The sequence below is a fragment of the Podarcis gaigeae genome (assembly GCF_964106915.1).
Source record: "Podarcis gaigeae genome assembly, chromosome: 1".
Classification (NCBI taxonomy): domain Eukaryota; kingdom Metazoa; phylum Chordata; class Lepidosauria; order Squamata; family Lacertidae; genus Podarcis; species Podarcis gaigeae.
The window spans coordinates 129,744,984-129,771,232 of NC_139678.1; the positions used below are offsets into that span (position 1 = coordinate 129,744,984).

The window sequence follows — 26,249 nt, forward strand, 5'->3', positions numbered from 1 at the left end:
AGCGGCGGGAGTGCCCGCCAGGCGTCCAAGGCTTGCGGATAGCAGGCAGCAGCCCAGCGGGAGTTTCTGCCGGGCTCAGAAGTCTTGTGGATAGCAGCAAGCTCCAGGAGCGAAGGCGAGGTTGCGCGCAACCTCGCCCCTGCTCCCACACCTGTTCTGGGGGCTGGGGTCAAGGGAAGCTCAGGCTTCCCCACCCCAGCCCCGCAGCTACAAAGGAAGCCAAGACAGCAAGCGGGATCCGTCCCGCTTGCTGTCTTGGCTTCTGCCAAAGCCATGCACAGCCTCTCCCGGCTGGAGAGGTTGTGTGTGGCTAAAGAGGAAGCCAAGACAGCCAGTGGGATGGATCCCACTCGCTGTCTTGGCTTCTTTGCTCTTCGGGGCTCGGGGGGGGGGATAATTTTTTTTCTTTATTTCCCCCCCCCAAAAAAAAAAACTAGGTGCGCCCTATGGTCCGGTGCGCCCTATAGAGTGAACAATATGGTACCTGACATTCAGACGACATCTGAAGGCAGCCCTGTTCAGGGAAGTTTTTAATGTGTGATATTTTAGTGTATTCTTGGTCTTTGTTGGAAGCCGACCAGAGTGGCTGGGGTACAAATAAATTATTGTTGTTGTTGTTGTTGTTATTTCTTTTGTGCACCATGACAAAGAAGATGTACCCTCCTCCTTGCTCCTTTTAGTTGCCTTTTCTGTACGTTTTCTTACATATCTTTTTGAGAAGGCGGCAAGCGGAATTGTGTGTTGTGTATAGTTGTGGTAGATTGTGAAGGACCTAAGGAGTTGGCTTCCTCCTCATCTGGTCTGCCCTAGCAGTGCAATCTTAAAACCATTTCACATAGGGTTGAGGGACCAACTCCCTTCTCTTGCGGGGGCCCAATTAGTGCCATTGCCTTCCGTTAAGAGTTTGGGTGTGATCCTTGATGCCTCCCTTTCCATGGAGGCGCAAGTTACAGCAACAGCCAAGGTGACATTTTTCCACCTTCGCCGCATCAAGCAGTTGGTCCCTTACCTTTCCCGCCCCGACCTGGCCACAGTGATCCATGCGACGGTCATCTCCAGGCTTGACTACTGTAATTCGCTCTACGCGGGGCTGCCCTTGAAGCTGTCCCAGAAACTCCAGCAGGTGCAGAATGCTGCAGCGAGGCTCCTCACGGGGTCTCTGCCATGGGAGCATATTCACCCAGTGCTTTTCAAGCTGCACTGGCTCCCGGTGGAGTACAGGGTCAGATTTAAGGTGCTGCTTTTGATCTTTAAAGCCCTTCACGGCCTAGGGCCCTCGTACCTACGGGACCGCCTCTCCCGGTATGCCCCACGGAGAGCCTCAAGGTCCATAAATAGCAACACCCTAGTGGTCCCGGGCCCTAAAGAAGTTAGATTGGCTTCAACCAGAGCCAGGGCCTTTTCAACTCTGGCCCCGGCCTGGTGGAACGCTCTGTCTCCTGAGACCAGGGCCCTGCAGGATCTGATTTCTTTCCGCAGGGCCTGTAAGACAGCGTTGTTCCGCCTGGCCTTTGGCTTGGAGCCAATTTGATTCCCTCCCTCCCTCCCTCCCTCTCTCTCTTTTTTTCTTTTCCTTCTCCTCCTGCGATGAGGCTACATTTTAATATTTTAATGTTCCATTATTTTAATGTTGTATTTTATTTTTGTTTTTAAGTTGTAATCATTCATCTTGTTTTTATTATTGTTTGTAAGCCGCTCTGAGCCCGGCCTTGGCTGGGGAGGGCGGGGTATAAATAAAAAATTATTATTATTATTATTATAGGAAACAACAATTATCACTTTTACATCTTCCTCCTCCTCCTCCTCCTCCTCCTCCTCCTCCTCCTCCTTCTTCTTCTGCGATCACTCATAGCCGAGTAAGATTGTCTTCTGTGAACACGGTTTTAACAGTGAGTCCATAAGTGACACTGGGAGTGGCAATGATCAGGGATGATGGGAGCTGTAGTTCAGCACCTCTGATGGGCTGCAGGTTAGCCAACCTAATTTATACAATGGTATTGTGATGAATTGCTCTTTTATCTTTAATTCCTTTTCTAGTGATTCCTAATATATATATTTTAATTGCTGCATCACCCAGAGCTATTTTCTCCCAGTGAGCTTTCTGTACAACCATGGTACTTGTGCACGTTTTTCATGTTATTTTATATTATTTTCACAGCCACAGCAGATGCAACGTCTCAGCTGGTGGTCTCAAAGCATGTGGTCTAACTTTTGAAATAATTAGCTACAAATCTGAAAAGTCTGAATCAGCTGTTGCATTTTTGTTTTTGTTTTTTAAGCATATTCTTAGAAAACTGGAGTTTATTTAGATTTTTGTGCTCTAGCCCAAGGATTCATGGCTAATTAAAATATATCCTGTCTAGTTAGATTTTAACAGTAGCCCATCGAAAGCTTCTGGCTGAGAGATACGGAATGGACTTGTACCAAGACTGCAGCAAACCAGGGTCCTGCACTAATTTCAAGTACAGTGGTACCTTGGTTCTCAAACTTAATCAGTTCCAGACGTCTGTTCCAAAACCAAAGCATTCCAAAACCAAGGTGCACTTTCCCATAGAAAGTAATGCAAAACGAATTAATCTGTTCCAAACTTTTAAAAACAACCCCTAAAACAGCAACTTAACATGAATTTCACTCACAAACAAGACCATTGATCCATAAAATGAAAGCAATAATCAATGTATGTACTATAAAATAAATAAGACAGTATTGTGGATGATGAAAATTAAAATTAATTTTTTTTCTTACTTGCTCTGATGATAGTCATTGTTTGGATGGGGGACTTTTATCCATTTCCACAATCACACAGTCAATCAATCAATCAATCAATCAATCAGCTGAACTGAGTTCCACACAGTCACAAAAACAAATTAACCAAAAAAGCCTCAAAAACAAAAACGCAAAATAAATAGCAAAACCAAAGTGCCTTGGTTCTCGAACTTAATCTGTTCCGAAAGTGTGTTTGACTTCTGAAATATTCAAAAATCAAGGCACAGCTTCTGATTGGTTCAGGCACCCCGGAAACAATAGCTGACAGCCGCATCGGACGTTCAGTTTCCGAAAAACATTTGACAACTGGAACACTTCTGGGTTTTCAGTGTTTGGGAACCAAGGCATTTGAGAAACAAGGCGTTTGAGAAACAAGGTACCACTGTAATAGTTCCCCAGTTTGATGTAACTATGGTTAACATATGTATGTTTGGATGTAACTAGATTAATCTCAGCCAAGAAGGGAAGGGACAGGGTGAGAACATAGTGCACATGCGCAAGACTCATGCGTCTCTCAGTTGGTTAAGCCAATATTTGTGCATTCATTGGAACTGAGCCACAGTGTAGGGATTAAAACCTGATTCTTACGGTCACTACTTTACCCCCAAATGATTGTGCTAATTGAAAGGGGCAAGCTTTTACTTATTGATTTGTTATTGATTATTTAGTGCATTCCCTACCCTCCTGTTTTCATACATAATCTTGAAGTCCGGTGCTTTGTTTATTTGTTTGCTTTCTTAAAGCATGGGATGTATGGGATCCTATCAAGATCCCCTCAGCTTTACAACAGTTTCATCAGGGAATGCAACTGGATCTGGGCCTCCCCAACTCTCTCTCTCTCTCTCTCTCTCTCTCTCACACACACACACACACACACACACACAGAGCCATCGTGATGGTAGCTGATCTTGTATGGGAAGTGGCAGAGTTACGACTACAATCAATGCTTGTTTTTAATTTTGCTCTCTGAAAATGATAAAACGAGTGCATGCAAGAATAGGCATAATCAGGGCTGGAAAGCATTGTAGATTCTGAAGGGGCCATACTTGAATTGTTTTTCTATTGTTCAGTGGGTTAAATAACAGTCTAGGGATACAGCTCTCCCATAAGATAGATATGAGTCTAATTGTCATCTGTTCCCTAAGAATACCACATTTGGTGGCAGGTTTGGAGAGTTTTTGATTTTACATTGTTGCAGCGCATTGTGAGATCTGAATTCTTTCATAATTACATTTCAGCGATAAGGGGATGGTGCCAGTAGTTGGGAGAATAAATATTTCAACTTGTTTTTGTTTCAATACTCTTTTAATCTACATTACTAGGCTTTGATATTTTAATTTGTTTTATCTTTTGTTGTCTTTATATTTCATGAAAAGTGGAAGAGAGATATCTATTATTATTGCATACAGCTGAATTTTTTGTCCATCAAAGTAATACCACACTTGTTATGATAATCTCTTTTATCTGTAAGGATCCTCCATTTATTTGCAAGAGCTGGTTAAGGAACGGATTTATAACAGTGTCATATTTTCCAAGAACGCACGTTCAGTTTCCTATCGTACATGTTACTACCCTTGCAACCATATAATGGTTATTAAATAACAGTTTTGTCTGACTTCTGGAGGCTAAAGGATTGTAAGAAGATCTAAAGCCGGAGTGCATGTCACAATAATTTGTTGCACTACAAGGAGTATTCCGTAAATATTTTCGGAAACAGTTTATTTCTCTCAGGTCACTACTCTAAGTGAGTTTATATAAGATATTGTATAACCCACACAAGAGGTCTAAACAACACCAGAAAACTTTTGTTCACATGGGCTTGAGTTCTGAACATAAGTGCAATCACTGGAAGGCCAACCTTGCGAACAAAGGTCCGTATAGTTAAAGCCATGGTTTTCCCAGTAGTGATGTATGGAAGTGAGAGCTGGACCATAAAGAAGGCTGATTGTCGAAGAATTGATGCTTTTGAATTCTGGTGCTGGAGGAGAGTCTTGAGAGTTCCAATGGACTGCAAGAAGATCAAACCTCTCCATCTTAAGGAGATCAGCCCTGAGTGCTCACTGGAAGGACAGATCATGAAGCTGAGGCTCCAATACTTTGGCCACCTCAGGAGAAGAGAAGACTCCCTGGAAAAGAGAGGAAAGATGGGGGGGCACAAGGAGAAGGGGACGACAGAGGACAAGATGGTTGGACAGTGTTCTCGAAGCTACCAGCATGAGTTTGACCCAAGTGCGGGAGGCAGTGGAAGACAGGAGTGCCTGGCGTGCTCTGTTCCATGGGGTCACGAAGAGTCGGACACGACTAAACAACTAAACAACAACAACAACTGGAAGGAGTCCCATTCTGTTTCTGGTGTCTCACTTGTTAATATAGCATCTTTATTTTCCTTCATTTTTTTCTCCCTACCAAATTTTTGAACTGGATTTCACATCTCCAATTTTGTCCTTGTTGGTTCACGCTTTTCTGCCCTCCAACCCATTTCTGCTCAAAACCTCTGGGGTTTTTTTTAATGCTTTAATCAAATGAGTGGCAATTTTCTTCCATTGCAGTTCTTTCGGCTTGCTCAGCCGAATTCCCTCATATCTTTATTTCTGTAAGAATGTGTTACTTCCCACTCTTGACTTTATCCACTCTGCATTCATCTGCTTGAAGCACCATTCTTGCAATGCAGCTGGAAATAAGCTATCGGGCGTTTTGAGTTTTCAGAAGGAGAAATCTTACCAGATATATAAAGCTTTCTGAGTGTTTAAAGTGCTTCACAAACATTGGCTCGGTGACCCCCTGCTATAATTTAGTAACCTCTATGACTGAGGTGAGATTTGAAATGGAAGATTCCTTCCTCACACATTGAGATACACCAGCTCTTGACTTCAAAGAGGACTTTTCTCTCTGAATGTGTGTTTATTCTCTATCTTTAGTCTGATTTACTGAAAGCAGTGATAAGATTTAACCACAGGGGACTCAATCATCCCACTCCTGCATGATTTCTCTTTCACTCTTATATTTTCCAGCTGCCATGCTATTTCAATATATTTATTCCCCCATTCATAGTGCACGTCCAGAGTGCAAAATGTCTTGTCCTTCCTCATATTGCTGATCATAGCAGCATTAGGCATTGTTTTAACCTGTTTTCGGATGACCTACCAAGGTTAGAACTAGATGTTAGGTTGGATCCAGACTCGGTAGACCCATTGGGACTTGGTTTAATCATTGCTGTAGGGATGAGGAATCTGATTTTTTTAGGTCCCATTTCAGTCCTAGCCCTGTTAAAAGAGTTTAACATTACAGGAAGGATTAAATTACACTGGGCAACAATTTTTTACTTTTTGAATGTTGTCTAGATTTCTACAACTGATTTAGGGTATTTTTGCACTGCTGAATCAGGAAATGGCATTTGTTTCTCTCCATCAGGTCAGGTTTACTGTAAACTGAATGGTGGGCATTGATAAAGGTAAGTACACGTAAATTGCATGTTGCATCACCATTTTTTTAAACTTCAGGGCTTGAACTTCCGTTTCTTGGAACTCCTGGAATGCTCAGCGGCAGGGAGGTCTCTCTTCAGAGTCCAACAGTAGTCAGCCATCATGACTGCGTCCCAGTGACCCTGATACCTGGTCTCCATCTCTTTCATGTCCTGATGGAATCTCTCCCCCTGCTCCAGTTACAGATAGGTAGCCGTGTTGGTCTGCCATAGTCAAAACAAAATAAAAAAATTCCTTCCAGTAGCACCTTAAAGACCAACTAAGTTAGTTCTAGGTATGAGCTTTCGTGTGCATGCACACTTCTTCAGATACACTGAAACAGAAGTCACCAGACCCTTCTATATAGCCATTTTTCACCTTCTCACCCCTTGATTTTTCCTGTAAGACCTATTGCAGTCGTTAAGAGTCGTCAACAGGCTCATCACAGCTATCTGCCTATCACCCATTCCCACCACCCTTCTGAGTAACACCCCTCCCCACCTTCTCACTATATAGAAGGGTCTGGTGACTTCTGTTTCAGTGTATCTGAAGAAGTGTGCATGCACACGAAAGCTCATACCTAGAACTAACTTAGCTGGTCTTTAAGGTGCTACTGGAAGGAATTTTTTTCTCCCCCTGCTCGTCACTCATTGAACCCAGGTTCTCAGGAAACCGGTTCATATGTGAAAATAGGTAGTGCATCTTGATGCTCATGTTGCAGCCCAGGTTTCTGAAAGCAGTCAGCATGTTGTTGACAAGTTCTGCGTACTTTCTGGCCTTATTGTTGCCAAGAAAGTTCTTCACTACCAGAACCAATGCCTTCCACGCTTCCATTTCCACTTCGTTCATTGAGTTTCCGAACTCTGGATCTCTGATGAGCTGACGGATCTGAGGACCGTCAAAGATGCCAGCTTTCAACTTCTCCATGGTCAATCCTGGAAAAGCCTGGCACAAGTAAGTGAAGCAGTCACCATCCTTGTCCAGAGCCTTGGTGAACTGCTTGATTAAGCCGAGCTTGATGTGCAGCGGTGGGAAGAGTATTCTGTCTCTGTCCACCAGAGGGTCGTTGATGACGTTCCTTTCTTTGCAAGGCACCAATTCCTCCTGCACAGGCCAGTCCTTCTTCGTGTAATGCTGAGCACGGTCCATACTATACCACATGCACAGAAAACATGGGTACTTGCTGAAGCCAGACTGTTGTCCCAACAAAAAGTTCACCATCTTCAGGTCAACACAAATAAACCACTTATGCTGATCATAACCAATTTTCTCCAGCACATACTTCACCGCTTCATAGTTCTCCTTCAGTGTACTTGAATGAGCCAGGGGTATAGAGGCAAACTGGATGACGTTGTGTAGCAGAACACATTTCAGTGATCACTTGCTGCTGTCAATGAACAGTCTCCAATCTTTGGGTTCGTACTGTGGCACTCCAAGCTTGAGCAGAAGCTATGCAATATCTGCACAATACACCAAGTCCTTCTCTTCTGAGGAAAAAAATGGAGGTACTCTTGATGCCTGTTGCGGAAGAAGCTGATGCGAGCGCTGTCAGAGTGGAGTTTTTTCCCCCTTCAATCTGGATGCCAACAGTTCGGCAGAGTCCTTTGACAAGCTGAGGTCGTGAACTAGATCATTCAACTCCTTTTGGGAAAATAGATGTGGAGCATCGTCTTCAAGAACCACTTCTTCTTCATGTCCTTCAACACTGGAGGCATCTTCGTCACTAATGTCAGGAAGTTCTCCGAAGATAGGCACTGGAATTTCATCACAATGAGCTACAGGACGACGTGCTGATTGAAGATCAGGATTAACTTAGTTTTGATCCCCCAACTTTATGCTTTGCCGCAACAATTTATGGAAGATTTCGAGGTTTTATGACTTCAAACTGATCCCTTTTCGACATAATCACCCAGAACTATCGGACCTGAATACTTCTTGTCATTGAAATAATCATTTCCAATCAAAACAATTATTCAACATGGCATTTTACCCCCACCAACTTCTTCTAAAATGCTCCACACAAGCGTACATGTGAACAAAAACGTAAAAAAAGACATGTGGCCATAGCTCAAAAACCTGACCTGATTGAGCAAAACCAATGTGATTTTTGGATTCAGCGCATCAGATTCATCCTAAATCAATTGAAAAAACACAGACAACAAATTTGTTGTTGACCAGTGTTACCTTTTTGGGAAAGAATATCTGCTATAAAGATGAATGTGCTACCTAAAATGTTGCTTTTATTCCAGTGTGGTGTAGTGGTTAAGAGCGGTAGTCTTGCAATCTGGGGAACCGGGTTCGCGTCTCCGCTCCTCCACATGCAACTGCTGGGTGACCTTGGGCTAGTCACACTTCTCTGAAGTCTCTCAGCCCCACTCACCTCACAGAGTGTTTGTTGTGGGGGAGGAAGGGAAAGGAGAATGTTAGCCGCTTTGAGACTCCTTCGGGTAGTGATAAAGCGGGATATCAAATCCAAACTCTTCTTCTCTTCTTCTTCTACAATCCTGGTGATCAGCGGGGTGAGTCACTTCAAAGAATGGCAAAAAGTATTATCGAAATTTATCTGGCAGGTGAGGAAACCAAGAATTAAATATAAGCTTCTTACAGATACAAAATAAAGAGGTGGTGTCTCTCTGCCAGATTTGAGATTATATTATGAAGTGTCCTGTCTAGGTTGGTTAAGGGATTGGATATTGTTGGAGAATACAGATTTATTAGATCTGGAAGGTTATGACAATAGATATTTTTGAACTGGATACAACACTCTACACCAGAGGAGGAGTCATGGAGCTGTTGCTTTAAGTGGCAGGCATATGGAGGTTGGAACTAGGCAATGTTTATTTCCCCTTCCCTCTTGGTATAATAAGGAAGTAAAAGGTTGTAGCCAGAGGGTGAGAGTTCAAGGCTTCCTGCTCTGTGTCTCTTAGCTTATGACACGAAGCCTGGGCCATGTGCCCAAGACCAGCAGAGGTAGGAGCTGCTGCTATCCCCACCCCCACCCAACTCCTAGCTTACAAAAAGCTTTAGCCTGCACAGGAGCACAAAGTTTGCTGCTCCTGGAAATACACTGAGCTAATATCAGGACTTGCATTCATAGTGTCACCTCAAGGAGATGCTTGAAGTTTACAACACTTTTGATCTGAAGTGCATCACCCTTTAATAGCAATGTGAAGGAGTGTTTAATAGTTTATTCATGTGGCTTCTCTAGAGTTAATTTTTTTCCATAATGGCTTTGTCTTGGAATCACAGAATTGTAGAGTTGAAAGGGACCCCGAGGGTCATCTAGTCCTGGCTGATGGTCATCTAACTTCTGCTTGAGAACCTCAAATGAAGGAGAGTCTATGACCTTATGAGGAGTTTATTCCACTGTTGAACGTCTATTTCTGCCAGAACACCCCCCCCCCTCCATGTTTAGTCAGAATCTCTTTTCCTGTGACTTGATTCCATTGGTTCAGGTCCTACTAGAAAACAAGATTGCGCCATCTTCCATGCGACAGCCCTTTAGATATTGGAAGATAGATGTCATGTCTCCTCTCAACCGCCGCTTAAATTCACACTGGACCCTGAATAAACATCTGCCTGACATTTGATTTGACTATAAACACCTGCCTGACATTTTGAGAAACCATCATTCCTATTAGCATCAGATCTCAAATAAAGGAAGATCTAGATTGATAGATGTAGATATGCCATAGCTGAAGAGACCTGGAAACTTCAATGTTGTCTAGCTGTGCTTTAAATCTGAGCAGCAACTAGCTTGCATGGCTTCTACTATCATGCATTCTGCCGTATTGTCGTTCTCACTTAAGGTGTGAAGGGCTGGGTGTCTGGCCAGTCGTTCCCAGGCTGTGAGCTGGCTCCTCCGTGATTTACTGTGCATATTCTCTGCCGCCGCCACCACCCCCTTGCAATAATTCCAGCAAGATCCATAGAACTGCAGTGCACAGCACCCATAATTTCTGCCCAATAAGAATATAACCAGAAAGCTTTTAGGTAGTTAGAAAAACACTAAAAATGTAAAAGATTTCTTTCATTAACACTCCTATTAACATAAATGTAAAATGAGTCTGGGCTGGTAATCACAGGCAGCCAGTCTGACTCACTCTTGCACTGTAAAAGCCTATGTATGAAAGTAATTAATCAAAAGCACAGTGCTGCTCCAAGAGAGTATTTCTCCTGCTGTAACGCAGAGTGATAAAATAACTTAAAACACACGGCAGTAGTGGCAGTTAATAAGCTTTTTATAGTCCCTGTGTGGACCTGAAAATCATACCTTATTAGTATCTTTATCTTTCTCACTCACTTTTTTACTTACATTTGAATTTAGCAATGAGGGGTTTTCCTGTAAATATTTTTTCCCCCAATATCAAGAATGTCTTGCTGTATTTTTATTCACTTGCCTTCAAAGTGAAACAGAGTGGATTGATTTGAACTGAACTTCCTCTTGATAGTTGATGTTATTTCCTAAACAATGGTGCAAACTTGACCATTAAAAACTGTTAATTTACAACTCAACAGAATATTGTTTATACCAGTGGTTTTCAACCAGTGTACCATGGCACCCTGGGGTGCCTTGAATGATGGTCAGGGGTACCACAGGGAACACTGGGCTCTGTCCCTCTTTCCTTCTCTCCCTTCTGTTATGTACTGAAGTTCTCACCCTGGGCCAGCAGGGGGATACCATAGATAGTTATGCAAATAAAGGATCGAAAGTGACGTTCAGTGATTGGATAGTTTTAGAAAGTTGTTACAGTAACGTGGTACTGAAGCTCTATATAAGCAGGCTGACTGAACCCTTCAGTTCAGTTCTGTCCTGGCCTGTGAATAAACAAGAGCTGTGTGAAGAATCGCTGTGTCGTCTGATATGTTCACCCACAACTTAACACCTTCCATGATGCCTTCTCATGTCTCTGCCTCCAAAAAGCTTGTGTGGCTGTTTGCTGCAGCTGCCCTGGCTATAATCTCTCCAGGCAAATGCTGCCTCTGGGGCTGGTCAGGGGGTGTTGGTTGCCAGGAGCTGAGGCGGCCTCGGAGTAAGAAAGCAAGTGGGTGAGGGAGCCCAGCCAGCCAGTCCACTAGCTCTTGCTGTTGGGAATGGACATACAAGGCCCAGGCCTCTGTGGGGCAGTGTGAGGAGACACCTCTCTTTAGGGTGATGGTGGAGAAGCTCAGAGACCAGGGGCAGCAGCAGTAGCTGCCCAGAGGACTCCCAAGGAAAGGGGAGAGGAGGCTGAGGGAACACTCCACCAGGGTGGATGTTCAAAAAAGGATGGGAGACTGGCAGCTCTTCAGGCAAGGGGTGACATAACTGGGCTCCAGAGCCCCACAGATGCTGCAGAAAGAATGCAGTTGGTCAAGGGAGCTGAGGACTCAAAAAGGTTGAAATCCTCTGATTTATACCGTTGTCTCATTCTTACAACTAGATCTTGTATCTCCCACTGTATACATGTTTCAGGCCTTCCTGAAATATTGTCTCTATGTACATTAGTAAGTGAGACTGACAAATATTATAGTGGTTAGGTCAACAGTGTGGAGCCACAGAAGGGTGGCCTAGTGTCTTCTGTAACAAGTGGCCCAGACTAACGAAGCACAGTCAGTATTGTTGCAGCCAATATAGGGATTTGTCTGCCTCAGAAAACTTGATTCCTCAAGCTAGGAGGTTTCTAGCCTGTGGTGCTAGTATCCCAGCTAGAACTTCCATCTGCTCCTCCTCTAACCAGTGGCCTCAAAGGCACCCTACCCACAGGCCATCCAGTCCAAGCCCTGAAGCACTTGTCAGGTGAATCTACCCTCAGAAATAAATAGAAAATCCTTTTGTTTCCTCTGACCAGAGGCCATTTCCTGAGTGTTATTTTAGAGCTGTTGGCATCCATCTGTCTTGAGATACAATGGAGTGCATGTCCTGGGGCGGAGTCAAATTGCTGTGATAGCAGCATCAAAGTGACATCTCTGAGGCACAAGCCTGGGCAGTGGGTATGGAGGTTCTGGTCTTCCCAGACAACAAGACCCCCCTCTTGGTCTTGCTGATATGGCCCAAAGGAAATGGTCTTGCTGGTATGGTCCAAATGGAGCAGTGCGTTTGGCACAGGCTTGGTGGCAAGAGTTTCCAGAAGGAAACTTACAAGGTGCCATCCAACCATCTTAGGGATTCCACTCTGGATTTGTCAAGGGTTTCCTCCTTAGCCTTTTCTTCTCCCGAAGTTATTCCGCAAGGCAGTGGAGGTTTAGGGTCGGCGTTTTCCTTCTCCTAGATGGGCTACCTGCCCAGGCTGATGAGCCCCATCTGCTTTAAATGCTGATGAAGCCTGACAAAGTTGGTCCCGGAAATGACTGGCAGAATCCGAGACCAGGGAGAAGAGTCGGTAGAAGAAGATTGGAAGAAATTTAAAGACTATCTACAGAAACATTGTAAAATTAAAGAATGTTAGAAGGATGCTGGAATGAAGTTATGTGGTTTTAGCAGTAATGTTATAAAGGATTAAGTAAAACATGGATTGTTAACAGGTCAGAATGTAAAGTTACAATATATTAAGATAAATTAGTGAGGGGGGAAAAACAAAGATGGAAAGGATTTGCTGAAATAACTAATTGAACTAGAATACAAAAAAGGGAGGTGTGAGGAGGTCAAGGAAATAAGCAAATGAAAGATAAGATATGGAAGGATGGACTTCTTTTTAACTGTTTTTATTTTTTCTGTATTATGTATTTTTTGTTTTTGTTTTTCTTTTTGTTATTTCTGTAATTTTTTTTGAAACTCCAATAAATATTATATTAAAAAAAAAGACAAAGGTCGGTCCCAACAGAAACAGCAGCAGGTGCGGTTATGGGTTTGATGGTGCTCCTACACACCTCTTCATTTTTGTTCCATGTAATTTGCAAGCCACTTTAGTTTTACCAAAACACAGATCGCATCTACAGATGGCAACATTTAAGTATAAGTTTTGCTGTTGATGTTGCTGCTGTGTCGCCGTTGTTGCCGCCTTCCCCCCCTATTACTGGGTGACCTTTTGAATTAATGTTCCTTTCTCACAAAATGCTTCAAATACCATTGTGTTCTCAGTTAGCTGCTGTGACATCTACTGATATGGGAGACCTAATTAACCAGAAGAATTCCCAGTTGCTGAATTTAGCTAGCAATCTGCTTAGGACTCTGTCCAGCAGATGTTTTTCCTGCATTAGAAGTCTGGGGACTTTGTAGACCTCCCTGCTCTTTAATCCTCAAAGTAAATATCAACACATTTGAGATGTGGAAACTGGCTCTTCAGCACAGAAATGAAATGTTACCATGGCCACCGCTTTTAGGTCTTGCATGTAAGAAATCCATCGTGCGAGCAACAAAGTAGATTCACAGAACAGCAAGTTCATCTTAAGCCTGCCTCAAAATTAAAAAGGAAACAAAGAAAAGATGATGTCACTGGGATGAGTAATAATCAGCTCTTCTCATCGCCTGGGCAAGTCAGCGTAGATACAGGAATATTGTCTCTGTGTACATTAGTAAGTTGATAATAATAATAATTTTATTATTTATACCCCGCCCCTCTGGCTGGGTTTCCCCAGCCACTCTGGACGGCTTTCAGAAGATATAAAACATAATTGACAAAATAGATTGACAAATATTCTTGTATACAATCGCACATTCCAAATTCAAATGATGGATCCAATTTTCATTTGTTACTAACTGTTTTATTAAAATATCTCTAACCTGTTTATATCAACCGATCTCAGGCCAGGATATGGTCATCATATATAACCATAAAGCAATAATCATAGTATAAAATCAAATAATCAGCCATAGCAAAATAGGCACTGAGCAGAAATCAACAAGCATGTTCTTTTAAATTAAAGATGCAGCAACAGCATGACTTGACATTAGGTTGAAACCAGGGTCATTTACAAGTGAGCCTCCAAAAAGAGGCCCTTTCATTATTGGGGTGCAACAGCGGAGAAAGACCAAGATAATCCATGCCAGTGTAATCTTTCATCCTATGGGCCTCCTGTCCTTATATCTGCCCTCCATGATCCAACAAAAGCTGGGGTGGGACAGAGGTGGCGGCTGTTTCTCGTCTTAAATAAGCTTATACCTCGAATGCGTAGAATGCTATTGTTGGTGGCATTTGTCAGACTCTGAAGATAATGGGGGAGTGCGCCTTTGAGGGTGAAGTCAAACCGTTGAAGAGTTATGGCGCCTGCTGTTACTGTAATAATAATAATAATTTATTATTTGTACCCCACCCATCCGGCTGGGTTTCCCCAGCCACTCTGGGCGGCTTCCACAGAGACCAAAAATACACTAAAATGTCACACATTAAAAACTTCCCTGAACAGGGCTGCCGTAAGATGTCTTCTAAATGTCAGGTAGTTGTTTATCTCTTTGACATCTGATGGGAGGGTATTCCACAGGGCGGGCGCCACTACCGAGAAGGCCCTCTGCCTGGTTCCCTGTAGCTTTGCTTCTCACAATGAGGGAACCGCCAGAAGGCCCTCGGTGCTGGATCTCAGCGTCTGGGCTGAACGATGGGGGTGGAGGCACTCCTTCAGGTATACTGGGCCGAGGCCGTTTAGGGCTTTAAAGGTCAACACCAACACTTTGAATTGTGCTTGGAAACGTACTGGGAGTCAATGTAGGTCTTTTAAGACCTAGAGAGGCCAATATGGGAAAGACATGTTTTGTTGCAGCTGGGGCAGAGGGCAGCTTCCGGTCGTGCTGATGCAGGGGTACAATGACGATTCTATTCTTGGCCTTCCTCTCAGCAGGCATCCCTCCTCCACAGGCACTGTGATTATCTGTAAGGGGTTATTGCACAGTGGGCTGAATGTTGCCCACCTTCATGTCATGTTTGCAGCCACCTTTGTAGCTCAGAGTTGGTCTGCCAACGGGCCTGGTGCCCGAAGCCTGAATCCATAGACCACGTCCTCGCGGATCCTGCCAGTGGCTGATCCTGCCACTGAGGTCCAGCTCCGAGGGCCTTCTGGCGGTTCCCTCACTGCGAGATCCTTCTCGGTAGTGGCGCCCGCCCTGTGGAACGCCCTCCCATCAGATGTCAAAGCGATAAACATCTACCTGACATTCAGAAGACATCTGAAGGCAGCCCTGTTCAGGGAAGTTTTTAATATGTGACATTTTAGTGTATCTTTCATCTTTGTTGGAAGCTGCCCAGAGTGGCTGGGGAAACCCAGCCAGATGGGCGGGATACAAATAATAAATTATTATTATTATTATTATTATTATTATTATTATTATTATTATTATTATTATTATTATCTTCCGTTCTGTGGACGTGACCAAGCATAATTTGGTGTGTGTGTGTGTTAGGTGATAAATGTAAGACAGCTTTCCTCCAACCTAGTTCCTTACAGCTGTTTTAGACTACAACACCCCCCAGCCCGTGCAGCTCTATAGTGTCAAGGCTGATGGGAGTTGTCGTTCAACAATAGCTAGGGGCATTAGATTGGGAGAGACTGGTGGCAAGTTGCTCTTTAAACTGCTGTGGCGCATACCACTGATTCGTATTCCTGTAGCCAGATGTGGAGCTCCAGAACTTGGACCACTTCTTGTTCTCGGGGTGTTGTTGTTAAAGCTCGGGTTAAATCGGGTTACATACACTTCAGGTTACATACGCTTCAGGTTACATACGCTTCAGGTTACAGACTCCGCAAACCCAGAAATAGTGCTTCAGGTTAAGAACTTTGCTTCAGGATGAGAACAGAAATCATGCTCCGGCGGTGCAGCGGCAGCAGGAGGCCCCATTAACTAAAGTGGTGCTTCAGGTTAAGAACAGTTTCAGGTTAAGAACGGACCTCCGGAACGAATTAAGTACTTAACCTGAGGTACCACTGTATCAGAAATTGGTGGGGAGTGTATCTCATGTATCTGCATTGTTTTCCTCAAGTACAGTACACTGCTGGCTTTCCCGTGAGGATGACTCTTCCTTCTTCAATTTTTTTTTTTTTTAAAAATCCTGGTGGCAAGTCACATAAAAGAAAATCCCTTCCTGCTTTCGTATGCACACCTCGTAGGCACAATGCATTTGGAATATTGCCTTTCCCTTGTAGACAGAATACTAATGGCTTTAGAGCTACAGCTGCCTTCGTAGCGCCTTACAAACTTCCGTCTGTGTCACCAAAACACTGTACAGGATGGCATGAGGCCACAGTGTTTGTAACTTGATATTCCTCTCTCTCTCTCTTTTTTTTAATGCAGTTTTGAAACAGCAATTCTGAAATATTTAACATATTAAATAGGCAGCAGATTTGTTCATCTTTTCTGAGTATCTTCTCTGCTCATTGAATCGGCTATTTTGGCTGCAAGGACACTGTTTGCTCCATCAGTTTCTGACACTCCTCCCATACCTGAGGAATAACACCATATTTTTCACTCTATAAGACACACCAGACCACAAGACGCACCTAGTTTTTGGAGGAGGAAAACAAGAAAATAATATTCTGAATTTCAGAAGCCAGAACAGCAAGAGGGATCGCTACGCAGTGAAAGCAGCAATCCCTCTTGCTGTTCTGGCTTCTGGGATAGCTGCGCAGCCTGCATTCGCTCCATAAGACGGACACACATTTCCCCTTACTTTTTAGGAGGGAAAAAGTGAGTATTATAGAGCAAAAAATACGGTACTTCTATCTCTGGGTATTTTGAGGTGCGGTGTTGTTTCCGAAGGAATCACACAAGGAACTCTCTTAAACAGAAGAGCTTTTGTTTCTGTTTATACTTGCTGGGAATTGTGGCCCAGTCACCACCTCTGCCTACTCAACAACTCACATCCCTTTCTAGAGTACCCTCTTCCCATCAGCATCATGTGATACTTCTGGATCCTGGGCCCTAATGGAAGTTAATTATTGGTGCTGCTTATTCATGTCTGCACAGCCATGTTGATTGTGTTGATCGTGAAACGTTATCTGAGCACATTCCCTCAGAGAACAATTGGGAACAATGGACAGTATATGGCCCCATGGTCAAAACCTATACAGGCAATATAGACCACAGCTGGACTTCTACACTCCTGCTCCCTTTTGGTTCCAGCCATGTTCATGCTAAGCCTGCCATTCAGAAACCCAATGTTCCTCAGATATTTTAATTTTCCATTTTACAATATTTCAACAGCAAAAACTAAATCTAAACAAATTCAACCTCCCTTTTCTTCCCCTCTGCGGTTCCTTATCTTAATGCATAACCCATTCAAACCTACTTACAAATTTAACCTTTTTACTCTCTTTATTTCTTACTGCTCGTGTTTATGTCAATCCTTCTAGCGTTTTTTGATTCATATATTCAACAAATTTTCCCCATTCTATTAAAAAAAAGTCTCTCGTTTTGATCTCTTAGTCTTCCATTAAGTTTTGCCATCTCTGCATATTCTATCAGTTTTAATTGCCAGTCGTCTTTCATTGGGACTGCTACTTTCCATCTTTGGGCAGCAGAAATCTAATGTTGCTCATCAGACTTCTGTCTAATGCTGTTGCTCTCAGTTCCCTTTCCTTCTGTCCTTCTAACTTGACCAGTAACAGAACAGCTGCCGGATGAAGAGACCTGTTCACCATGGCTACTAAAGGCAGTCAGTTCCTTCCACTGTTTCAGGGCTGCCTTCCACAGATGATTGACACCTTTCCACACCTGAAGCAACAGAGTGCTGTTGCACCTGAAGGGCAGAACTCCATCCTACTTCCTGCAATAGTCAGACCCACCTTACACTTATGAACTTCAACACTTGAGTGTATTTGTGATCTCTGAATCATACAGTGGCGCCTCGCAAGAAGAAAAGAATCCGTTCCGCGAGTCTCTTCATCTTGCGGTTTTTTCGTCTTGCGAAGCAAACCCATTAGCGGCTTAGCGGATCAGCTGATAAGCGGCTTAGTGGATCAGCTGATAAGCGGCTTAGCGGATCAGCTGATAAGCGGCTTAGCGGATCAGCTGTTAAGTGGCTTAGCGGCTTAGCGGATCAGCTGTTAAGCGGCTTAGCGGATCAGCTGTTAAGCGGCTTAGCGGATCAGCTGTTTAGCAGCTTAGCGGATCAGCTGATAAGCGGCTTAGCGGCTTGGGAAAAAGGAAAAAAATCCCGCAGGAACTCGCAAGACATTTTCGTCTTGCGAAGCAAGCCCATAGGAAATTCGTTTTGCGAAGCACCTCCAAAACGGAAAACCCTTTTGTCTAGCGGGTTTTCCGTCTTGCAAGGCATTCGTCTTGCGGGGCACCACTGTACCAACTGTAGCAGTGTGCCATATTTTTTGAAGGCGTTCTCTGCTTCCAATAAACTAGGCATGGCCAAACTTGGCCCTCCAGCTGTTTTGGGACTACAGTTCCCATCATCCCTGACCACTGGTCCTGTTAGCTAGGGATGATGGAAGTTGTAGTCCCAAAACAGTTGGAGGGCCATGCCTGTGGTACACTTAGTAACATGAATCATGGAAAGAGGGAAGGAGACGGGGATAAGATAATACTATGGGCTGAAATCTGACCTGTTCATACTTGGAGCAGTTCGATTGAAATCAGTGAGATTGAGGTGGTCATGATAACCTCAAGTCCTATTAATGTTATTGGATCAAACCCTTTGAATTCTTGCGAATTATGAGAAAGGGGGTATGATGCGTTTTTAGACATTTGCCTACTTTTCTGCTCTGGTGTAAAGCTAAATGGGAAATCTTTTTAAGGATTTCGTAAAAGACAAAAAAAAGTTTTAAATATCCAACCTGGGGCCAAAGATTGCTTATTTAGTAGAGCAGGTGTTGTGAACAACTTTACACAGCTCTGCTGTGAAGCCCCAAAAAGCAGGAAAAAATAATATTCTTCTAAATTTACTAACCACTTATTAGTTTTTTAATCACATTTGAACTTACCAGTTTCTCGCAACAACAGAAACTGTACCGCCAGGCAGCAATGATTTTCCATATTGTTTGATTGGCGGTTATTGAAATTAAAATTGTCATTTCTAAAAATAAAGCTTTTTTCTTCTATGCAAAAGAACCAGTATCAGATTCGAAGAGACAGCAGAGGTAAATTATGTAGCTGCTGCATTCCTTTTTATTATGTAACTTGTGTTGATATATGTTATTATGTTTGCTTTCCCCCCTATCATAATATAAAAAACCCCAGCAATAATATATTCTTTTTTTAAAAAAATCTATAAATGCTAAATCAAATACTAGACCCCGGGCCTACTTAGATGAAGCTCTAAGGAAATGAATGCAGATAGAACAAAAGTATGTTATGGAACATAGCCAGGGTTTTGGGGGACTGTCTAGAAGCAATGAGGCATTCATTGAATATCTATGCTTTAGTCAAGAAAGCTATCTTCTCAGCTGCTCTTAGATTCTGACCTTTCCAGAATTGGTTTGAAGGCCATTTTACACTATGCATTCGATTATACTTGCAAAGTTGCATGATACAATTATATTCACATTCACTTTTCTCTGTTTAGGTTTTGACATCTATTAGTTGTCTGAAACTATAAAGCTGTAGATCTACAGTATCTATGTGTAGTTTGTGATCTCCTTGTGTTCATGGATGGGATGTATTCTGAATATTCTGCCGAAGTGCGAGCTTTATCCTTCAGAGAGGAATGTGTGTGGATCCGAAGAGTCTCCCCCAAATCCTCCTCTTCTAATGAGCTCTCAGACAAACAAAAACAGGGAGCAGATATTTTCTATGTTTGGTTTTCCACTTCCATCTTGAAAAGGAGGGAGGTAGAAACCAGCAGTATTCCTGCTCTTAAGGAGGGAAGTGTTCTCCACTTCTTCCATTCTCTTTCTGTTTTCTGATCGGGTTTCTCAGCTGTTTCTTTTATCCTATTCCTTGTGCAGAACAAGCACTGTGTTTGGTAGCATATATAGAAAGCAGGGCTTCAGTTTCCCTGAACAAGAAGTCCATATCTGAAGAAAGGAGTACAGCCACTGAAAACATCTGCATGGACTTTATTTGTTGTTTAGTCTTGTCCGACTCTTCATGACCCCATGGACCAGAGCACGCCAGGCACTTCTGTCTTCCACTGCCTCCCGCAGTTTGGTCAAACTCATGCTGGTAGCTTTGAGAACACTGTCCAACTATCTCGTCCTCTGTCGTCCCCTTCTCCTTGTGCCCTCCATCTTTCCCAACATCAGGGTCTTTCCCAGGGAGTCTTCTCTTCTCATGAGGTGGCCAAAGTATTGGAGCCTCAGCTTCAGGATCTGTCCTTCCAGTGAGCACTCAGGGCTGGTTTCCTTCCGAATGGAGAGGTTTGATCTTCTTGCAGTCCATGGGACTCTCAAGAGTCTCCTCCAGCACCAGAATTCAAAAGCATCAATTCTTTGGTGATCAGCCTTCTTTATGGTCTAGCTCTCATTTCCATACATCACTACTGGGAAAACCATAGTTTTAACTATACGGAGCTTTGTCGGCAAGGTGATGTCTCTGCTTTTTAAGATGCTGTCTAGGTTTGTCATCACTTTTCTCCCAAGAAGAAGGCGTCTTTTAATTTCATGACTGCTCTCACTATGTGCAGTGATCATGGAGCCCAAGACTTTATAGGGGAGAGAATTGTTTTTCCATGTCTGCTAGCAAAGAGAGCACTTAAGACTAACCAGCTATGAAGAACCTGTGGTCCTTCATATGTCATTGGAGTACATCTCTCAGCAGCCACATGGTCAATGGTTCCTGATCATTAAAAATAATAATGATGATTTGATTTGGTCAGGTCCCCCAGTTTCTCAGTTGTTGTATAAAAAGCAGCAGGGCCCTCAAAAACATGTTCAAGTACCACTTAAATGGTGGTACATTTAACAAAAAATCTGCAACTGGCTAAACATTTCAGCAAACAAAAGAAGCAGCCAGTCCCCCAGTTCATTTGTATGTACTTACGTGTGTGTGTGCATGCACACACACACTCTTGGCATGGGCAACGCGAGATATTTTGTTGCCTCAGGTGCAACAGCAAATACACATACAAATACATATTTTGGCACCCGAGGTTGAATAAAAAACAACAACAGATGTGCATCTCCCTCTCCCTGGCAGTAAAAATGCAACAATAATAAACTGAGTAACGTTCTGCCCTTTCATGATGCTCAATGATGCACAAGGCAGCGGAGGTGACCAGAGCATAGATTACTGAATCCAGGTTATTCGTGATCTGTTAGAGTCATAATTGTACCCATAGTCAAAGTATGTAGAAGGCTTTCCACTTCACCTGGGCTGATGCAGGAAGACCTCCAAAGGCCCACTCTTTCAGACCCCGTCTGAAGCAGACTGCATTTGCATGTGATGGAGTCTGTCTTGTCCAGGCATAGGCAAACTTGGCCCTCCAGATGTTTTGAGATTACAATTCCCATCATCCCTGACCACTAGTCCTGTTAGCTAGGGGTGATGGGAGTTGTCATCCCAAAACATCTGGAGGGCCAAGTCTGCCTATGCCTGATCTTGTCTATATACTGTACACATTTTTTTCTTTACGGCAAGACTTTTTCAGTCTGCAGTGAACACTTGAGGGACACTCTGTGGTACTGTGTTGCCTTTTAAGGGCTAATTTTTTTGGTGTGCTATAGTCTCACTGCTTGAATTCATTAGTAACTTGAGTTCTATCAGATTGCCGTGAAACCCAAGATCTCAGTGTTGGTCACTGGAGAAATGCCAATATTGAAGAGAAAAATATAGTTCAGCCAACATGCTTGAGGCCATGGAGAGCCTACTTAATGAATAAAAGAACGTTCTCTAGACAGATGGGGAACGGGATTTTTAAAATCACCTGAAGATTATGTCGATAAATATGAAATGTGCTTATTGGATACATTTTGGGGCATGCAGTTTTATGTAAAGTTATCTACAAGGGTTCAGTAGGCAGAAGGTAGCATTTAGACTGAGGGAGATGTTGTCTCTATTGCATCTCGATTCTAATTCCTAGTTCTATGGAAATCAAAGATAAATGCTTTCCGTTAAATAGATGGACATTAGGGATGAATGGCAAATGAAATATGAAATATTCAGCATGTATTGAGCTACACAAATAATTAATTCCTAAAATGTCTTATCATTTCATCAATGGCATTTGTTTTCCTTACTGAACTAATTCGGTGCTGTATGTTTCCAGTGTTGTGATTCTTACTTTAAGTAAAAAAAAAAAAAAAGTAATTTGGCAGTTCGCAGAGGAGGGCACCCCAATGTCCTCTGGTCAGAGATATATTGGTAAAAAAAATCCTTATTCATTTGTATTTTCCATATCATTTGCATTCCCTCATTTAAAATCCCGTATTGCATGGTTAAATTTTTGAAGAAACAGTCCTACATGCAAATTTGAGCCAGAAAAAGCAGCATAATGCATATAACTAAATAAGAAGATAAAACATTCCAACTGCAGGCATTAGTCTTGGTTATAAAAGTTGCAGTTCTAATCCATAATGCTTAGTGGGTTTTCAGCATAGGAGGTGTGTGTGTGTGCGCGCGCGCGCGCACGCATAATTGATAGCTATTATTTTCACAACCTTTTATGTCACTACATATGCAAGTAATGAAAAAGAGTATTGAGCTTTTGCAAAGTGGTTTTCCTAAAGTAGATTATTTTTGTTGTTCATCCAATGTAGTATCATTTAGTTTGATGCTGTCTACGCATAACCTTTATTTTAGAGGTAAAGAGAATGCAGCTTAGGCTGTGCATGATGTGTAGGAGCTTTTATTAATGAGACCAAGATATGGTTTGGTGGTTCCTTGTGTTAGCTTGGAGTCTGCCAAAGGATTACTTATACACAAGCTGTCCCTGGGGAAAGAAGACCCTTCAGCTCCTTCAAAATTTATGCTAATAATAGTTTAGCACTGAAAACTCCATTCATTTAACATCTTGAGAAATCTTCTAGCATGCATTACTCATGTGTCTTGGAAAAATTAAGCTCCAAGTGTATGGAAAATTAGTTAATTCATACTCTGAGGAATGTTTAGTTACATATCAGCTTTATTTTAGGAGTTGTGCTCCGAGCCCCAAAACCCATCCCTTATGGAAATAAAGACACAGTGCAGATAGAATTCAGTTTAAATGTTAATGGGCAAATTGGCCACAACTTTATGGAATACACAAATGTGACTGGTATTGACTTAGGCATTGGTATCAAAACTATATCTTGCTCCTGCCCCACCCTGCAGGAACCCTGTAAGGGTAAAAACCAGCAGGGGGATCTCTGCCAGTGTATATTGACTGCTGCTCACCCCTGGGGTTCCCGGGGGTCCTGGCATGGCCCTAGCCCCCCTCCGGGCTTCAGACGAGATCCAGACCTCCGAATTCCTTTAATGGAATACCCTATTCATTGGAGGGGCAGGGGATGGCTGCACCTCCCCTCCCCACATTCCCCTAAACCAATGCCTAACCACCAAACCTTATAAAGTTGTGATGATTGCTAAGAGGTAGGCAAAAACCAAGTGGCCACAGCCAATCTGCCACATTGGAAAAATTTCCTACCCGGCCCCCGTTCCAAAACAGGCGGCCAACCGAAGTCCAAAGCAAGGCCAAACATGACCTAATTAACAGACGGGTGAGCAGGTGTTCGGCAGCACGAAGCAAAAGGAGGTCCCTACGTCGCGCTGCCAAATAGTTGCGCCTCGAGGTCCCCCAGGCCACCCCAATAACTCACACTTCACACATCAATTTTTGTTTAAGGTTTTTGGCATAAATTTGGCCACAACTTTATTTCAATACACACACGTGAGTGGCTGCTTAGGCTTTGGTTATGACTATCTGTCCTTGCCTCAGGGACAGAACTGATTTCCGGATTCCAGTGGAAGCCAGTCAGGGAGAACCATATTGGGGAGAAATGAAGCTGGACATCAGTCCCTCATCTCTCACCCTCATGCCCCCTGGGGCTTGCACGGCCCAAGTCCGATGCCAGGGACTAGGACGAAAGGGATGGCAAGCCCCTGGATTCCTTTAACGGAATTCCCTTTCAGCACCACCATTGGAGGGGTAGGTACTTACCCCTCCACCAACCAATTTTAACCAATGCCTAACCACCAACCTTACAAGTTGTGACAATTTGCTACGCAGTAGGGAAAAACCAAATGGCCCCAGCCAATCAGCCAAATGGACAAAATTCCTACCAGGCCCCTGCCCCAAGGCAGACGACCCCATGACAGGCATAGCAAGGTCAGAGGTGGGCGGGTGATCCGGTGCACGCAGCCCAATAGAAGGCCCCAGGCTGCGAGCCCTGTATTTAAGACCTCTGACCCCTCCCATACTTTAGCAACATAAGATTCTCCCCAGCAACACTCCTTGCCCAATCACATCATGTGGCCAATTTGCTCAACAACAGTGGGGTGGCCTTTTTGGCCCCCACCACAACACATGCTCTCTATTATGGAGAACACGCTATACCCCCAACCTTTGCCACGATGCCAGTTGGCTAAAGGCCACTGGCATAACTGTGGCACCACCAGCTTGGAGCGGGGCAAGCCCCACCCACAAGCCGGTTGGGGAAGAGTTTCAGGGGCTGAGCACAACATGGACCCTCTGTTAGGAGGATCCAACTTGTAGCAGATGCACATTATACTGTACTTGTTTAAATCACGTGGGTTTGGGTTTATGCCCCCTTTTCCTCCTGTTTCTAAGCCTCCTTTAATCTCACCTTTCCTGATTAGGTTTGGCAAGAAAAAAGAGGAGAAAGGTGCCAAAGGTGACCAGAAGGGAAACTCCAAGCATGGCACCCTCAGAGAAGAGGACCTGGAAAAGATGAAGGAGGAGCGGGAAAGGTGAGTCTGAGTGACAGGTATATTTTGTGGTTTGAGGACCTGATCCCCGCTTTGTGGAATGAAGACACACAGACACAGAGTATAAGGTTAATGGGCAAGAAAAGGCCACCACTTTATTGATTACAGCAAGTGAGAAGGTATTGGCTTAGGCACTGGACCACGACAGATTGACTCCACCCACTCGGAGAGGGGTGAGCCCAAAGGGGGTTTATTCATCAGAAGGTGGAGCCTGTTGATGCTAATACAACTATAAGCTCTCCCCTGATGTCACCGAGGGTCGTGTCATGGCCCCCCGCCACACAGGCATCGGACAGGATCCACGACCGCCGGATTCCTTTAATGGAATACCCAAATTTGAAGGGGTAGGCCATGGCCACACCTAGCCCTTCCACACACCATCAACACATTCCAACCTCCTATACCAAGAAAGTTGTGACGATTGCTACGAGGTAGGCGAAAAAACCAAAAGGCCTAATGCCAGATGGAAAAATTACTACCAGGCAACCTGGGCGACCAACCTAAGGTCCATAGCAAGGTCAAGAGAAAACTAAGCCCTAAACTCTAAGGGAGTGGAGGGTGGGTGACTCTCAACGAGAAGGCGGAAAATAAAGCGGAATGGCTGGTGCCGCAGTAACTTAAACTGCAAACCACGCCCCCTCCAAGCCGCCCGGTTGGGTGCTTACCTGTGGGCGTGGTGCACCAGCCAGCTGAGTGGGGCAGGGGGCATAACGCCCCCTGTGTGACGCAGAAATCGCGTCCCGCCCACAACACCTCCCCTCTTGGAAGAGGAGAGGCTTTGTCCTGTGTTCATTGAAGATGGGCGAGAAGCCAGAGCAGATACAGCTTCCATGGCACCTCAGTCCCAGACAGCCATGTTGTTTAGCAGCCATGTTGTTTAGCTCTCCTCAGTCTTTTGCCAGACGCTTGAGCCACAGCAAGCCTCACTTTGCTTCGCTACACACTGGTTTTGTTTCTTTGTTTGTTATTATATTTTTATTGAGTTTCCATTTTATAATATTTAAACACATCCTCATTATCCACCTAACTTCTTTTGCTCTTACGAGCTTTGACTCCCCTCCCTCCAGCCTCTTGGTTTTTAGAGTTAAACTTGATATCATAGCATTTAAGCATTTTCCAACTTAACGTTTCACTCATTCAAAATGTCACAATTTTTGAATCAATATAGAAAGGTAAGAACAATTATCATTGCAAGTCTTCTCACAACCCTGCTAGTGTTGCTAATTGCTCACAATGGTCCTTCAAATATTGTATAAATTTCCTCCAGTCTTTTTGGAATACTTGATTGTGCTGGTCGTTTCCCT

At 43.7% G+C, this 26,249-nt stretch overlaps 1 protein-coding gene across 3 annotated transcripts in view; it reads left to right on the top strand.

The window, feature by feature from the left end:
- PARD3B (par-3 family cell polarity regulator beta) overlaps window positions 1-26,249 on the top strand; it is a 616,930-nt gene that overhangs the window by 388,107 nt on the left and 202,574 nt on the right. For all 3 annotated transcript variants that reach the window (XM_083705169.1, XM_083705171.1, XM_083705170.1), the window contains one exon: window positions 24,817-24,927. In XM_083705169.1, the coding sequence (XP_083561295.1) occupies window positions 24,817-24,927 (111 nt within the window). The remainder of the gene's footprint in view (window positions 1-24,816; window positions 24,928-26,249) is intronic.